Source organism: Dendroctonus ponderosae, unplaced genomic scaffold (genome assembly GCF_020466585.1).
Source record: "Dendroctonus ponderosae isolate FM_Combo_2020 unplaced genomic scaffold, Dpon_F_20191213v2 Dpon_F_20191213_1, whole genome shotgun sequence".
NCBI lineage: Eukaryota > Metazoa > Arthropoda > Insecta > Coleoptera > Curculionidae > Dendroctonus > Dendroctonus ponderosae.
Window position 1 is genome coordinate 10,322,504 of NW_026017110.1, and position 18,080 is coordinate 10,340,583.

At 33.8% G+C, this 18,080-nt stretch overlaps 3 protein-coding genes across 3 annotated transcripts in view; all 3 read left to right on the plus strand.

Moving 5' to 3' along the window:
- Positions 1 to 47: 47 nt before the first annotated feature.
- LOC109543901 (pyrroline-5-carboxylate reductase) lies at positions 48 to 5,697 on the plus strand. Its single transcript, XM_019913829.2, has 5 exons — positions 48 to 243; positions 1,780 to 2,033; positions 2,257 to 2,478; positions 2,829 to 3,040; positions 5,260 to 5,697. Exons 1-5 carry the CDS (start codon positions 141 to 143, stop codon positions 5,327 to 5,329), a joined length of 861 nt encoding a protein of 286 aa, XP_019769388.1. The 5' UTR covers positions 48 to 140; the 3' UTR covers positions 5,330 to 5,697.
- Positions 5,698 to 6,182: 485 nt separating this feature from the next.
- The window catches only part of LOC109543898 (pyrroline-5-carboxylate reductase), a 13,660-nt gene continuing 1,762 nt past the window's right edge, over positions 6,183 to 18,080 (plus strand). The window contains exons 1-5 of the mRNA XM_019913825.2: positions 6,183 to 6,364; positions 14,856 to 14,980; positions 15,158 to 15,414; positions 15,543 to 15,761; positions 15,856 to 16,067. Of these exons, the coding sequence (XP_019769384.1) occupies positions 6,324 to 6,364; positions 14,856 to 14,980; positions 15,158 to 15,414; positions 15,543 to 15,761; positions 15,856 to 16,067 (854 nt within the window). The 5' untranslated portion in view covers positions 6,183 to 6,323. The remainder of the gene's footprint in view (positions 6,365 to 14,855; positions 14,981 to 15,157; positions 15,415 to 15,542; positions 15,762 to 15,855; positions 16,068 to 18,080) is intronic.
- Positions 10,122 to 13,826, plus strand: LOC109543896 (tyrosine-protein kinase transmembrane receptor Ror2). The gene has a single exon (XM_019913822.2). The coding sequence runs from the start codon at positions 10,273 to 10,275 to the stop codon at positions 12,169 to 12,171; it is 1,899 nt and encodes a 632-aa protein (XP_019769381.2). The 5' UTR covers positions 10,122 to 10,272; the 3' UTR covers positions 12,172 to 13,826.

Here is an 18,080-nt window from a genome sequence, read left to right on the forward strand (position 1 = left end):
TGATGGATATGGTAAGTTTAATAAAAACTCTCTTTGGTGTAAGCAGATCTATATGCGTCTAACCACACTTAATGTAAAGTCAAATATTAGTATTTTTATTTACATTAATTCAAACAATTTATTACATTTAAAATTGCATAATGGGTGATTTAAAAATGTCCAGCCAAGTAATAAAGGAGAAAATTGGCTTCATTGGGGGCGGTAACATGGCAAAAGCTATATGCGAAGGAATCATAAAAAACGGTTTGTTTTTATTTATTTGTTTGATAAAAAAAATTTCATTAATATGTATATAATAGTACAATATGAAAAAATGTATCAAACGTTTCTTCTCTTATTTGTATACTTAATCACATGATCTCAATACTTAAGTTACAACCCTGAAAATATTTTTGTAATGATTGGTATTACTATTATAATCCTTTTGGAACCTACTAGCCAGTACATATGAAATGTTCATGAAATTCGATTATAAAACACTTACTTTCAACTTTGCCAACTTAAGATTATGCTTTATAAACATATTCACAAACTGTATCTTAATTGTATTGCAATTAAGCTATTGCAAGAGTTTGCGTACGTTACAAGCAGTAAATAATGTGGAGCTATTGGAGCTTCTAATTTGCTTTTGCTTTGTTTTTGCATTGTTATCTCTAAAGGTTTAATTTCTATTTGGGTTAGTACAGTTTTTATTTTGCATCTAAACACTTATAATTTAGTTACATTACTACTTACTTAGGTGAGCCATTTTTTGTCGTTTAGGTGTATTATTTAAGTGCACTATCAGTTTCGGAAGTTGGGGACCAGCATGCAAGTTTACCTGACTGACATTCCGAAAATTCGGAAGATATTTATATCTAAATAATGTTTGAGAAAATAATTTGCTGCGCCTTAAAAGGATTTTCTTGCTTGCGATTCTGCACACTAATAACAGTTTTACGCAAACATATCGGACATAGCAATTCTCCGGTAGAAAGATTTCGGCATAGAATAGCATTTAATCGGCTAACATCTAATTTTTTTTAATGTCTTCAAGTGTTACATTTCCTTACTCCAGAAAGCAACATATTTTTTGAAACATTAAAAGAATGATTCGTTAGATTTTAATGAAACTCACTGCGAATTTGTTCTTATGTACGGCTCAGATTTTAATGAAGCGACCGAGTTCATCCGCTTTGGGCAGTGGTGAATTATTCGGTGTCTTGATACAAAAACTGGCAGAACCATATTTTGTCGCTGAAATCAACTCGTTTTATGTTCAGTGGGTGCACTAATCATTATATGACTGTATTTGGTCTAGGTAAAATCTTGTAGTAAACACAGTTTTTGTGCAAACAGATATTTATGTTTCCTATTTATTTAAAAATATCAGACATTAACTGCAAATGCCGTAGTAAGGGATAATGTGCTTCTATAATAAATTAATAGGCAAGCGATTTATAATTACTAGCTAATATGGACGTCTTTTGGAAGCGTTTTCGTCTCAATTGCGTTCTTACGATAATAAATCCGACGAAAAAAGCAAAGTTTTAGGAAGAGCGCGGTAACTTTAACAAAATATTGCCCTGACGTTTCAATCACGCAAATCCAGAGCAACTTTCCATAAAATATATCTGTGCATGTCTGTTTAAGTTTTGTTAATGCAAAGAATAATTAACGTTTAAAATTCTTAATTGGCAAGAAAACATTTTTTCGCAAAAACTATGAATGTTACAAGATTATCGAGAATACAAAGTGTATTCGTTTCCATTCAAAGGTATTTAGCGTTTACTTTTTCAGGATTGGCCCAATATCAGCAAATAATTGTCTCAGGTCCTCACATTGAAAATCTGTCGTGGTGGATTGAACGAGGTGTAACGGCTTACACAGAAAATGGCCGAGTAGTAGATGAAGCTGATGTGATATTCTTAGCAATGAAACCCCACATTTTACCATCTGCGATAGCTAACGTACATGAAACCTTGGCTCTACCTGTGAAATCCAAACTGTTTGTTTCCGTGTTGGCAGGAATTCAATTGGAGCAACTTGAAAACGTAATTTTGATATATGTATTTATACGTGCATACTATGTTATGATTTGCATGTGGCATTGTACGACTTAGATAAGAACGACTGCGGGTTTCCTTCAATGGCTCTAGCTTCTCACTTTGTCATGTGCATAATCGTTAGTTGCTGTTGAAAAAGTAGAAGATCTACTATTCCTAATATCATTATTTTCCCCTTAGTACTTGCTAAATGTATTTCCATGACTTTCAGGTATTAAGTCCATTAGAGGAATGTGCTCGCATAATAAGAGTTATGCCGAATACTCCAATGATGGTAGGCGAAGGTTGCACGGCGTTTTGCCCTGGAATCAGAGCAACTCCCCATGATATCATATTAGTTAAGAATATTTTGGAAGTGTCTGGGGTTTGCAAACAGGTTCCAGAAGCAATGATTAATGCCATTGGAGCTTTGGCAGGTAGCGGACCTGCATTTGTGAGTAATATTTATGAAGGGTGATTCAGATTTATTATTGTTAACTTCAAGAAACGATCGAACAAGTTGAAAAATGTTCATTTATTATATAAACCCATTTTTTTAATTACGTTGGCTGGGTGGTAGTATTGGGAGTTTCTTGCCTGATTTTGTTTTGAACAACTTATGGGGTCCTGCAGATGAACGAACGAACGTAAATAACGTTAAGTGTGGATCAGAATTACTATATTTCATAAAATCATTAAACCTATCCGGATTTATCCATCTGAGAATGAGCATGAGCAATGAGAAAATAATTCGAGGAATATCAACACATCGCCAGTTAAAAGTTTACATTTTATCGTTTTCAGGTGTATTTAATAATAGAGGCTCTAGCTGATGCTGGTGTTAAACAGGGTATCCCAAGAGCAATGGCAATAGAAATGGCGGCTCAAACCACTTTAGGTGCTGCTAAAATGGTGTTGAGCACTGGGAAACACACTGCTGTTTTAAAGGATGAAGTTTGTTCGCCCGGCGGAACTACAATTGCCGGGATACATGCTTTAGAATCAGGCGGAGTAAGGTAAAACATAATGTTTTAATAATGATATTCTTATCTTTCGTGGGTCTCAGTCAAAGTGTGAAGTAAAAATTTTTGGAATATCTTTTATTTCATTACGTTTCGGCGAGACAACAGCCATCATCAGATTTAAAATTTACACAAACTCATGATTGGTAAAAATCAACGTTCTTTTAGGTCTTTGCCTTCTTGAATTTTTAAGATTTTTAAGAAAATTAAAAAATCGCTTGACTTAATAACACACGTAAATAATTAAAACGCTATTACAAAAGCTGTGGTGCCCAATCAAGCAGAGGAAGTTCAGTTAAAACATAGACAAGAAGGTTATTCCATTTTTCAAGATTTTGACAAACTTGTTTCATAACAAAAAAACACAGGTATACTAAAAAAAGGTAAAAATATTAGTATTTCTGTTTCATGTGAGAGATGTGTTCGAAGAACTTGTTCCAGAAAAATAACCGTTTAGCACACCTCTAATAGATACCGAGAGCCGCGTTTGATTTTTCAACGTCGATTGTTCTTAATCACTAGAAACACCTTGCCGCTTGGTAATCTTGAATTATATTTTTACATTTACATTTATAATATAAAATGTAACATGATAATGGTAAAAAATTCATATCTGTGAAAGAACTTTTATTAAAATTGATAATTGTGGCACTATATTACTAATGTACACAATTTATTTATTGATGTGTGGCATCTGGCTTCACAGAGTTAAATAACTTGCTTTCCAAAATTGCTTAAAAAGACAATTTATTTAGAAACTGCGAGTATTAACAACCGCCAGGGTTCTTAGTGCCTCCGTACAATATATTTACAACAATAGAGAGTACAATAGGGAATCAATTAACAACTGACTTAAATCATAAGTCTGATTATCTACTCTTAGACGTAAATAATTCTATTAGGGGAATAATAAATTCAAGGGATCCATATGGTAACAAATCTGAAGGGCACTAATAAAATACCAAAATCGGTCCCCGACTTTCGTAAGACTAACTAGAACGAGTACTTGAATAACTGATCCGAAGTAACGAGGATTGAATCCAAAAGTAACTAGGCGTTACGAATATTCAAAAGTACATAATCGAATCTCACACCACTAATCCAGACCCAAACCGACTATCGAAATATACTTATTGATACAAGGTGTTTCATGAGGAAGAGGCATTATCTTAACGACGTATTCTATGTCCGAAAGTAACCCTTGTATATGGCTATATATACAAGTAAAAAATGCAAAATGAATTTTTTTTTTCAAGTTGCTGTGAATGATTTTAACGCTATTTTTCAGGGATCAATATTTTATCGCAATTTTCCAGGGATCAATAGCTCGGACGCAAAGACGCATCTGTTTCAATAAAATAATTTTGGTAATTTGGGCCGTTAATACTAAATTTGTTAAAGAAAGATATAAGATATATCAATATAAATATATATCAATAATATTGCAATTACTTCTCAAATTCCCTGTTTTATTACAAATAAAAAATATCTCTTCGATATATCTCTAGATAAAAACTGTTGCCAGTGTCTTGCTAAAATTGTTAATTGATCATCTACTGGCCCGCGCGTTCTTGTAGTATGTAGTGCATCCATAACTCAGTGGTTAAAGTAGATAAAAATATTTAAATGTTTTAAAAGGTAGACTGTTTTACATCAATAAAAATACAGAATTAGAAGTGTTCAAAAATTAAACCTTTGCTTTCACTTATCGACTCTTTTTATGAGATGAGCTCAGTTTTTATCTACTCGAATACCAACGGTAGTTCCTATTTAAATGTGTCCAATTTGGCCCACGTACCACAAATCTTATTTTAGAATTCTAGCCTCTTGTAGCCAAAAATTCAATACATGATTTTAATTTGTAATAAAACAGAAAATTTGAAAAGTAATTGTAATAATTAAAAATACAGTGGCGTACCATTTTTTCCTTTAACAAATTTGGTACGCCACTGACCAAAATTATTTTATTGCGAAACATGCGTCTTTCCGAGGTTTTGAACCCTGGAACATTTCGTTAAAATATCTCCATGAGTTTTCGAGAAATTTATCATTTTGTATTTTTTTTTATTAGAGTTCAACACCCTGTAAATCCGAAACGAAGCATTTATGGCTATCGTTTTTTTAGCAAACTAGGGTTATTTTCGGACCTAATTTACGTGATTAAAGTAATTCCCCTTCCTCATGAAACCTCCTGCATTTATTTTTTTTTCTAGGGCATCATTGTTTAATGCTGTCGAAGCTGCTGCAAAACGATCTGCAGAACTTGGACAGAAAAGAAACTGAATAGTTAGAAAATTGTCGGTCTTTTAATAAAACGTTAATTTCAACCTATAACGTAAAATGACAGGTTTCACATGATTCATATGATCAAAAAATATTATTACACAATTTTCAAAGGCAATAACTTTTCAATTTTCAGTATTATAAAATAATAGTGTTAAGTGAGATTGAATAACCCGAACATATTGTTATTATTTTTGAAGTAATAATAGATCATGTATAACGTTGCCGATGTGTCTAATCTGATGGTCTGTAGTGGACTTATCTGTTTTCAATAGTGCAAATAGCAATAGTGTTATAATTTAACGCCAGTTTAGCTCTGAGTGTTATTTAGTTTGTATATATCTGCAATATATATTTTTGAAACTGGGGTAGAATTGATTTAATTAAATCTTCCGTGCCGACGCGCCTTGAAACTGAGTCTTTCGTGTTTTTAAGCCGTTGTGAATTAGAATTTCTTTCTGACGACATCAGTACAGTGTAAACTTTTGAGCAAACCACGACGGAAACAAATTATAATTCATGACGACCAAAAAAAACCGAATAATTCACCAGTTGCCAATAGCCGCGAAAGCCTTGCTTTTGATTTTAAATTATTGGTCAAACTTATATTTAAAATTAACAGAATCAAAAAAGTTAAGTAATTTTTTTTGGTCTATTTCATATAGGAGTTACTACCAAAAAACTTTCTATTTTTTCTACTACTTTCTTTTTTTCGCCAGAAAGTGTCCATTTATCAAAAGATGTAATTGCTTTATGAATGGATATTGCATCGGATAAAGGAACTACATGTTGCTTTAACGTATTCGTATTAAAATAGTCATCTTAAAAAAAGTTAACTAATGTTTGCTATTTATTTTCAAAGTGTATTACATACAGTAATCTGGCATGCACAACCTAGGTTCTATGAACAGCTAGTCAGAATGTATTGATCTTAATTTTAGTCGCACGACGTTTTAAAGGTCAGTGTTTATAAATAATATATAATTGGTGCAAAATGAAAGTGATGAGCAAGTTTCATTCAGCTCATATTATAAGGTGAGTTTTAATAAATTACTTATATTACTAGAAGATCTATCCAGAATATCTGCCATTGAGGTGCCAACATCTACCGGTAAACACATCTTGATAGTACGGTATATTATCAAACGCTTTGCGATGCAAATTGCGTATTTCCACGAAAATAAATCCTGCATTCAAAGGGTCGCTAGTTGCTCTCACTTCCTCAAAAAACTTAATTGCAGTGAAATAGAAAGGTGAAAGTCGGGTAAAGTAAACATGATGATATATACAGGGTGTTTAAAGTATTGTTATTTATTTTGAGGAATTATCCCTTAATTAATTAATATTATTATATTAAGTCAAAGACACCCTTCTACAAAAGTATGATGACCACGGCCCGTATAAATGAAATCTCCTTTAAAGTAGGTAATATCATTAGATATACGAGCCCTAACAACTATTCTACGTTTGGACGATATTCGATGTGTACAAAATAAACCATTTATTTTTACATTAAATATATTTTTTTGTTTCTTCTACTGGAAAATGAATTCATAATTCCTTTACGCGACATAAAGACTGGCAATGTAATACATTTTTTATTCTGCTTTTTCTATTTAACAACTTAGCAAAAATGACTTACTGACAAATAAATATTCTGACGCACTTTAATACCACTATCTTAAGGCGAACTTTAATAAGAACTAACGTCACCCTCCGGCTTAAATCGGCTTTTGTACGTTTTGCCTTTGAATCCACTAGTCTGGCAATATTCTGGGGTGAACCGATTCCCAATATCAGTTGTTTTTGCCTTTAATGCTGGAACTGTTCAATGAGAATCATTACGCAATTATTTCTTCATCTAATGCCATAAAGTTTATATAAGATTCAAGCCCGGACTGCTTGAGAGCGACGCTGAAACTTTGAAATTACTTTTTGGCGGTGTAAAGTCCATGTCCCATACCTCCGTTTATACGATGATACGATGGCACGAGTGTTTCTATTGGTTGGAGATCTGTCAGTTCGTACTATGACGGACGAATTGACAGATCCCCAACCAATAGAAACACTTTCGTATCATCATATAAATGGATACATGGGATATGGGCTTCAGACAGTCTTTATGAAATTATTTATGAAAGACTGATGACTCATCAGTCTTAGTCGGAAAGCACGGGAGATCACTTCGCCCACTGCCTCATCGCCTTTGAAAATGTCCACCGCAGTTGTGGACGAAACGTCAGGAAGAAATTCCGATAGACCACGGCTTCAAAGCCCGGAAAACATTCCTAAATGTAATTTAACCGGCCGTAAAAGCCTTCATTGCCTCAATGTAATTTATCGGTCTCCAGAAAATAGATAAAAGGTAGATGGAAAACTTTTGGGAAATCGAAAAATTAGTGAATCTTAAAGTGACAGTGATTTAGAAGTGGAAATGGATGGAATCTCACCATAACTTAGACCGGTGGGCAAAATAAAAATAACCAAAAATTTCCACATACATATTTCATTATTTACTTAGGGACTTTATTATTATTGACCTAGGGAGAGAAATATAACTTCTCACTAAGGAAATGGTGTAAATACTGGTGTAACTTCTCAGATTAGTAGTTAAAAAAATTATTGTTCTAGTGCCTACATCAACTGTCATTTTTTACTTAAAATTATAAATACATACATTTATCAAAAACGGTTAGACCTAGATAGGATATTATATATGAGATATATGTAGAATTTTGAGTAGAATTTAAAAATTTAATAATATATAGGGTGTTCTATTAAAAATAGCAAGTTGTTACCACAAAATATCCCCCCTTGGATGGGAGGGGGTATGTTCTGTGGTTGTTACCTATCCGGTATAACCTAAAGTGTGGGCATCTTGAAAATATTTCACATCGCTTGCCCCCAGGCCTTCAGTATACTGTCAAATTTCTCCTAATTATGATTGTCAAACATCGATCACGGTGGTCCTCGGAGAGACACCCTGTATAATAACTCAGCAAAGCTCGCACGTTCTCAAGCAAGCTCGGCTATAAAAAACATTTATTCAATAAAACATTTATGTATATACAAAATATAATAAGATATTTTACATGTGAATTTTAATAAAAATAGAGATCATATATATTTAAAAAGTTTCCTTTAGCTGATATCTTAATAAAATCGGCTTTTAAAAAAATTCGTTTTATTCAAATTACAACAAGCAACCCCGTAATAAGTACGTAAGAGTCCGTATGCGCACACGGTTTAAAAACTAGGGATGACACGAAATACTTGTCACAGGTATTTTGGAACAGTCGGTACCTGTGACCGATATTTACAATAACATGTGATTTGAAATAACAGGGCTCACCTACGATGCTGATCAATACCAGTACAACATCTTCGGGATTTCGATATTTCAACAAAGCAAAAAGGCAAATACCTGCCTTTATGCCTTTTGATTCCCCGCGGCGTTGTCAATTGGCCTGAGTTTTAGTAAAAGGAGATATTTTATTCTCGTGAAGTGGTAAGGTTTTGTATGTATGGGAGTGGGACGTGAGACGTGAGATGACTTTCGAATCCATGCACCCATGATTCGGCAAAACGTTACTCATAAAAAATGTTATGACTTTTTTTGTTTTTTTGAACATCAGCGCTTGTATACATAAAGGCATTCGGTCTTTGGTCATAATTTATTGCCGACCCAGCAGATTCGCACCCAAATTACTAGGAAGTGGCGTGGATATTCTTCAATGGAACAATTAGTGCAGTCGGATTAGATTAGATTTTTTCCGGGCACTAAATAGATGAAAGTAAAATTTTTATAATTAAATTTGGTTTTGGCACTATAACTTTTTTTGAAGGTGTCTGTATACTTTATAAGTGGTATGAATTTTAGTTCCAAATATTCATAACTTTCTGTTCATTCCTATTTGTTATGTAAAAAGGACTCTTGCCAGATTGTAAATACATTTTTCTTGAGACGTCGGAGAGACTTCTCTGAGGCTGTATTTTACTGATAGAGTTATACTACAACGTACAGTAAATGAAAATTTCATTACTGACTGACCAAAAAAAGTTATGGTACCATTTTCTTGCAACAAAACTAAATTAATTATTGAAAATTAACAAAACGCTGAAATCGACGGTTTTTTTTTCGACTTTTGAGTAAACTAATGAACGGATTTTAATGTAGTTTATCTGATATCATAGGTATTTTTAATACTTGAAAAAAAGGATAAAACTTTTTTTCGATAGCATCAATGGTTCAACAATTATGCACAAAAAACGGGCTGTCGCACTGTCTTTAATTATTTATAAATAACTGTTTATAAACAAGGTTCCAAAGCCGGAAATCGAGCACAAACTATAGTCTCAATATTCTGACATCCTTCCGAACAACTTCCAATAATCTTTTACAATCATATTTTCAGTGCCCGAAACAGGCCTTTTAGAGTCTAATAATGCCCGTATATAAAATAATATATACATACGAATATAAAATACGCTTCAGCACGGTTTCAGGTACAAACCATAGAACAAGGCTTATTACACAAACCATATATGTATGTATGTATATTATACAAACCAATATTTATCATGGGCCAAAATAACATGTGACAAAAAATCACAGATACTTGGAATGGGTACGAGCTTGGAACAGTCACACATGGAACCTGTGACTGAAAAATCTGGTTTGTGTCATCCCTACTAAAAACCATTTTAAGAACAGCAGTAACTGCAAACAAAGAAAATGGCGAATGTTTTCAAATACAAGGTAACTTCCGAACGCACCCAATGTGTTATCAAGTCTGATGTGTTTATTTCAAATGTCAAAATGATTAGAAAATCGAAGTGTTTTTAGTTTGATTCCGCAGTGATGATTATAAAAACATTCCAGTAATTAAGAAGTTGTATGAAAATGTTGTGATAATAGCTATCAGTGGATATTTATTTCTGTCATGAAAACTGCATTGATCTGTTTTTTCGCTCTGGTGCATTTGAATGCAGCTAGATCTGAAGGGTACTGCAATTTGTACCATGGAAAAATTTGTGAGAAATATGTGGACCACACTAAATATATTTGGTATAACAATTCGGGCGGTTACGAGAATGAACAAATTACTACAGCTTTGTGGGATGAAATGATATCAACCTTTGAAGAACCTTGTCGCAGTGCTGCTGAGAAAATGTTATGTGTGTACGCATTTCCAGAGTGTAATGTTTCGAGCCCTTTGCCCCTGTGTTATGAAGATTGCATCGCAGTAAAGCATTTGTTTTGTTACAAAGAATGGGCTGTACTAGAAGATAAAAAAACAAATGGAATATTTATTAAGTCAAGAGGGCACTTTAGGCTTCCGGACTGTAACATACTGCCTAAATATAGGGAAGCTCCAAAAACTGCTTCTGTTTGTACATACGCCGGTTTAACCGAAATGAAAGATACAGAAGTAACACACGACTGTATCAAGGGAAATGGTAGATACTATCAAGGCAAAGTAAATATTTCTAAAGAAGGGATCCCGTGCCAACGATGGGATTCTCAGTCACCACAAGCTCACAATTCTCCTCCAGATGTTTTTATGGAACTAAAAAATGCAGAAAACTATTGTAGAAATGCTGGCGGAGAAGAGAAAAGGCCCTGGTGTTTCACTACTAATCCGGGAATTAGATGGCAGCATTGTGAAATCCCGAGATGTTTGAACTCCACTTTGGAAGACAACGATCAACCAGGAATTAAAATGGAAGAATACTTATCTCCGACTTTTATAATAATCATATCTTGTTTAGGACTTTCCACAATTGTAATATTTCTGCTATTAGTTCTCTTATGCCACCGATTGTACAAACGCAGATTGCTAGGATATAACGCCCCGACTAATGCAGAAGTGAACATTGATTTGGATAAGCTACCCAGCAACATGCAATATCACAGGCATGGAGTGCCTTTAAATCCTAAGTTAGAAAAACTAGAATATCCCAGAAATGACATCATTTATTTAAAAGACTTAGGTCAAGGAGCTTTTGGAAGTGTTTTCCAAGCTAAGGCCCCAGGCTTAGTATTTGGTGAAGAATTTACTGTAGTTGCCGTAAAAATGCTTAAAGATGATGCAACAGAAGATATGCAGGAAGATTTTGAAAAAGAAGCCTGCCTCCTTTCCGAATTTGACCATCCAAATATTGTGAAACTGCTCGGAGTGTGTGCAGTAGGTAGACCAATGTGTTTGTTGTTTGAATACATGGGAAAAGGTGATTTAAATGAATTTTTGCGACAATGTTCACCAACCAATTATGTGGTAAGAAGTGCAATCAGTGGTGAATTTACTAATAAGGAAATCTACAAGGATTTTCAGTTGACTTATCGTGACCAGATAAGTATTGCTATTCAAATTGCATCTGGAATGGTATATCTATCAGATCGAAAATTTGTTCATAGAGATCTAGCCACCAGAAATTGTCTTATCAATGATGATATGGTTGTTAAGATAGCAGATTTTGGATTGTCACAAAAAATATATTTACAAGATTATTATAAAGGTACAGATAGAGATGCAATCCCTGTTAGGTGGATGCCTTTAGAAAGTATTTTGTACAACAAGTATACATCAGAAACAGACGTTTGGGCCTTCGGTGTATGTTTGTGGGAAATTTTTTCCTTTGCCTTACAGCCTTATTATGGTAGAACCCATGAAGAAGTTATAAAATTCCTTAAAGAGGGAAATATCATGCCTGCGCCAGAAAATACACCTGGAGAGGCATACGAATTGATGAGAATGTGCTGGGCACAAAGACCATTAGATCGACCATGTTTTAGGGTAATTTATGACAGACTTTTAGAATTGTATGAAAATATTTCATAAGGTCGAAACAATTATTACTCACTTTATATTGGACCCGATGTTGTTTTTTAATGAATGTAAAAAGTGCACATTTGATTTAAATATTTTTCTCTAATTATCATTTAAGTTAATCGATAATCCGTACATAAAAAAATGTTAAAATTTGCTATTTGTTCATTCACTAGAATTATTATTTACTGATATATAGATGATAGGTATATGTGCTTAATGTTGATTATGTTATGTCCACACATTCCTATTTGAGACTCATTTTAGTACCAAAGAAATAACAATTGCTAAACAAAATTTAAATAAACATTTCAAATTAAAATATTTGTATATCAACTAACTTCTAAATTAGTGATACAACAAAACACATACTTACTCAAGCTGTCAGTTTTACATGAACATCAAGTAAAAGGTGAATTTAATTTCTCTTGATTTTGCAGCTTGAGTTTAGTTTGGGTTCATCAGCATGTATCATGTACTTTCAAATCATAAATTATGCAATTGTAAAATATATCAGATTTTTAAATCACAATTTACTCGAAACTTGATATTTACACATACATCATTACTATACATGTTTTAGGGCGATTTAAAATTTGTAATTCAGTCATTCAACAAAATTTCTTGCTGGACAAGCTCAGGCAATTTAAACAATGAATATGCATTATCCTAGACAGGATGTCGCACCTAAAATGAGGACACTCTTATCTTATGAAATTCAATAATAGATGCAACAAATTGCAAGAACTCTAGGTCAATAGAAATCCCTAGTAAAGTAAAAAAATGTTTTCTATCGGGTTGCTCTGGAAGTTGTATAAATACTTGTATCAAAAATCTGATCATTCCTTCATGCTTCCTCAATCGAAACCTAAATATTCAAAAATTAGTTTTTAAAACTAATTGAATAAGAAACTACGAGTACAATTCGCTTAGAAATTTGTATATGGCTAAACAATCTTCCAAATTTTGGTTCTTCTTATTAGTTACATTTAAGAGTGTTCTCAACTGGAGTAGCTCACCGTCTTTCACATATTGAAAAAGTCCATTTATCAGTCAATAAACCAGATTTAATGCAGTCAACTATTTAAGATTCCTGGCCTTAAAAATAGAAGTTTAAACTTTTGCTTGTAGCTCAAAGTGTTGCATTTACGGTGCCAAAAACAATACAAAAACACTTTCAATATTTCTAATATATTTTTGATGTTTGTCTAATTACTATAAATATGTAGATTATAAGAGTATAGTACATATTTAGAATAAAAATTAATATCTCCATTAATAGTATTTTTCTATTATGCAAATCGAACAAACATTATTTTGTTGAATTGTTTTATTATTCTTGTTGTGTTGTGTGATTGCAAAAAAATCAAGTTTTGTACTGAATTTACACAAAATTGTTAATGTAATTGAAAGTTACTTTCTGTTAGAATCCAATAAATCATTTGGATAAGATCTGAATAAAACGTTGTGAATGCTACTGTTTATATTCCACTAAGTGCAACTTTTGCAGATTTGTAAGCTGAAATGTTCGAATTAGTTCCTTATGTTCACTTTTTTAGTGAAAGCTATGCATACCAAATATAATATTGTAGATATTAAGTACTTAAAAAAATGTATCACCGTTTTATATGTTTTGTAACTGTCTTTAAATATACATCTCAAATCGATTCAATGGTCTATTATTTTCGTTGACTTAGAACTACCGACTTAACGTAATGTTTAATGCACTAAAACCTATTATAGTATAGTTTAAAAAACCCATACATGAAAGTCTTACAGATTTGGATTAAATGTACTACAACAGATATAATTTTAAATTGTCTGGTGGTTGACTGCACCTTCGGTGTATACAGAAAACAAGACTGTATGTTATTCTAAAATTTTTCGTACTTGATGTTTCGTGATCTAACGATTTAAACTATTTTCAACAAGGTTTCGACGCCGCTTTTACCTAAAGTAGCAGAAACGTTGCTATTGCAAATGAGACACCTTGTAGATATAGGCTTTTATTTGAGACGTACGCTAATGTTTAGACCCTTTACCCATAGGTATGGCGACTGGTTGTCAAAATTTACAGGGCGTTCTTTTTCTAGAGGCATACCCCCTTTTACCCCTCAGAACTTTCTTGTGGTGCGCCACTGACTTGGACCGAACAAAATTTTGAATTTGTAGTTCAATTTAAGAAGTCAGTGGCGCATAACAAAAAAATGGGGGGGTGTAAAAGGATGTATGCCTTTAGAAAAAATAACACCCTGTAGATTTTCACAACCAGTCGTCTTACCTACTGGAAAAGGGTCTAAACATTAGCCTCCGTTAAAAATAATTTTTTGAGCGGTTTTAAAAGTTGAAGCAGTGGCGGAACTTCGACTTTCGTCTCTTGTACAGTAATATACTATGAATAATGAGCCGTAAAGGTAAATTGTCATTAAAATGCGTAAAAGTGATTCTTTCGCTATCGAAAACAGTGGCAAAACTGTGTACTTTTTTACAAAACTATTTTTCTCTACTTCCAAATCAGACAAAAACACACCTTCGGAAAACGCAACGACGCAATTTCTTTGCCTGGGTGAGCGGTGGCCCAGACAGAAAGCGGCAGTTAGGTACTGGTACATACTTACAAAAAATGTTGAAAAATAAACCACCTTCTAGATATAAAAAGTAATACTATAATAATAACGTGGGTTCATACTTTCCAGTTGTATCAAGCATACTTTTCTTCAGAAACATGTGTACTCCTATTCAACCCAATCGTCTTATAAAATTGGATTTATTGGAGATGGAGCCATGGCAAAAGCTATTTGTAGAAGCATACATCGAAAAGGTAATACTTTATAATTTGATAATTTTTAATTAGATAATCTGCACCCGATAGCTATAGAATTTCCAACTGTGTGAATTTCCGCTCATTCTAGAATGGATGAATATTTTTTAACATTGGTTTAACATCGTTTTATGCATACTATAATACAGTCCTTCAAAAAGTTTTTAATACTTGTAGGTTTGATTGACTATTCGAATGTTTACGTAGCAAGTCCATATCCAAAAAATCTAGACTCTTGGAAGCAACTGGGGGCTAATGTATCCACTGACAATGCCGTAGTAGCACAAGAGGCCAATATCGTCTTTCTAGCAGTCAAACCACATATTTTAAAAGAGGCATTAATTAGCATTTCAAAAAATGCTTTGGCGGATCAAATTAGAAATAAACTTTTTATTTCTATTCTTGCTGGTATTACAATACATCAGTTGGAGGAAGTGAGTTACTGCATTGGACTATAGAAATATAAGTATAAAAACGCATAACGCTCATTTTTGTTTTTACGTTAACAAAAAATAACGAAATTTTATTTAATGTATCAACTACACAGGAAAATGATCTTTAGATGTTATCAAAATTTGAAGGAAGCCGAGTAATCCGAGTGATGCCAAATACACCCATGTTAGTAGGCAATGGTTGCACAGTGTACTGTCCTGGATCCAAAGTGACTGAACAGGACCTACAGCTGGTTCAAAGCTTTCTTGAAGTAACTGGAATGTGCCAGTGTTTGCCTGAACACATGATTAATGCAGTAGGTGCTGTAACGGCCAGTGGTCCGGCATTCGTAAGTGTTTACATAATAATTATTCTCATAGAATATGGTCTCACATTGTTGTTTATTGAATTTTGATCAACAAGCAAAACATATAAAATTTTAGGTTTACTTATTCATTGAAGCCTTATCAGATGGAGGAGTTAGAATGGGATTGCACAGGGATATAGCCACAAAGTTTGCCGCTCAAACTGTTATGGGAGCGGCGCAAATGGTACTGAATACAGAGAAGCACATGGGTACTTTAAAAGACGAGGTGTGCTCAGCAGGAGGACAAACTATTGCTGGCATACATGCTTTAGAAAGAGGTGGTGTTAGGTAGGATTAATTCACATAGTTTAAGCGCTCTTAATCTTGGGCCGACTTCAATAGTTACTGTTTGGTCTCTACATTTGCCATGAGTACTTAGAAAATTACGCCATTGCACCGTAACTGAGAAAAAAAATATTGATAGCATAAAATATATATGCGTCTTTATGAAGATAATATTTTTTTAACAACTTAATTGAACCGTACTCAAGAACATTCGGTTCATTTTAACATGCAAATAGAAACATACATACCAGCAAACTACATATAGAAAATTGAAGGGGGTTTTATAAATCCTTTTATTTTCTTTCAACATTTGGAAGTCATTGTTTGATTATTTGCATACTGAAACTCAAAGTGCATACTGTAAGTCAAAATAACAGAAAAAATTTACGGCAAACTTGGAACGGTGGGTTTATACAGGTTGTCCCGAAATTGTTGGTCAACAATGCTAGGCCGTACAGAAGAACTGAAAATAAGGCCAGTACTCCATATAAAAGAAATTCGATCTGGCTTGCTTATGGAATTATCAGCATTCAAAGTGGCAAGTTCAAAAAAGAAACTTATTCTTAATTATTACACCGTTTATTTGCCGTTCATGAAATTTTTGTAGCAAAAGAAGCTGATAGATACTCGTTATTCTGAATTGGAAATTTATCCGAAATCTTGTTATTGTACACGTACGGTCAAAATTAATTTATAATAAGTACGAATTTAACGGCGTTGCTAAACTTGTGGATATGATCAGGCCGATAGATAAACCCATTTTTTTGCTTCAAAAATGGTATACCTCGTTTTTCTCGATATACCTTACGGATTTTGAGATAGAACACTTTTTGTAGTTTGTAGTGATAAAACTAATACTATTAAAAGTAATACGTATGTGAAAATATAATCGAACCTTGGTATTATTAACTAAGGTAAATGTTCAAAATGCGACTCTGCACTTTGCAAATTTGTTTAAACATCTTTAAACAGCTTAAACATTTTTTATCGTATTATTATGCCATAAAATATTATTATTAGAAATGACCAACATATGTTATTCCGGGTGCAACTCAAAAGTTTAAACAATTTTGAATAGTGCATAGAGACCAATGGGACGCATTTTGAACAATTAGTTACTTACATTTAGGAATGTTTTCCGGGCTTTGAAGCCGTGGTCTATGGGAATTTCTTCCTGACATTTTTCACCGCAACCGGTTTCAAACCGCAGAACAGATAAGGGCCGAGACTTCAAGAATTTTACAACGCTCAAAGCCTCCAAAGAGCAACCTCACTTTCGGTGAAAGAAAAGCCCTGAAAACGCTGAATGAGGATAAGGAGATTCTCGTGTTGCCAGCTGATAAGGGCAATGCAACTGTGTTCATTGAACTACGAAGACAAAATTAAAGAACTTTTGACCCCGTCAACATACAAGAAGTTGACACGGGATCCGACAGCACGGATACTAAGAACAACGAACAAATTAATTAAGGATATGACATTTCCATCCGAGGAGTTGGCAAAGCTCAAAAAAACAGAAGCACTGCCACCAAGGCTCTACGGACTGCCCAAGATCCATAAACCGGATGTACCACTGAGACCCATTGGAAGTCCGACCTACAATATTGCAAAATATCTAGCTAAAATATTACAGCCAAAAATTGGAAAAACGGACAGCTTTATAAAGGACTCATCCCATTTTGTTCAGAGGTTGCACTCGTTGTCGTTGTCGCCCGGGGAAATCCTTGTGAGTTTTGATGTGGTTTCATTGTTCACAATGGTACCAATCAGAGAGGCAATGGAACTTGTTGCGAGAGAATTTCTACCAGACATCGCCAAACTCTTCGAACACTGTCTAACCACAACCTACTTTCAGTGAAACAGCGAATTCTTTGAGCAGACGGATGGAGTAGCAATGGGCAGCCCTCTTAGTCTAGTGCTAGCCAACTATTTTATGGAAAAATTTGAGAAGAACGCTCTGGACACAGCCGTGAGGAAACCTAAGTGTTGGTTTCGCTATGTTGATGACACTTTTGT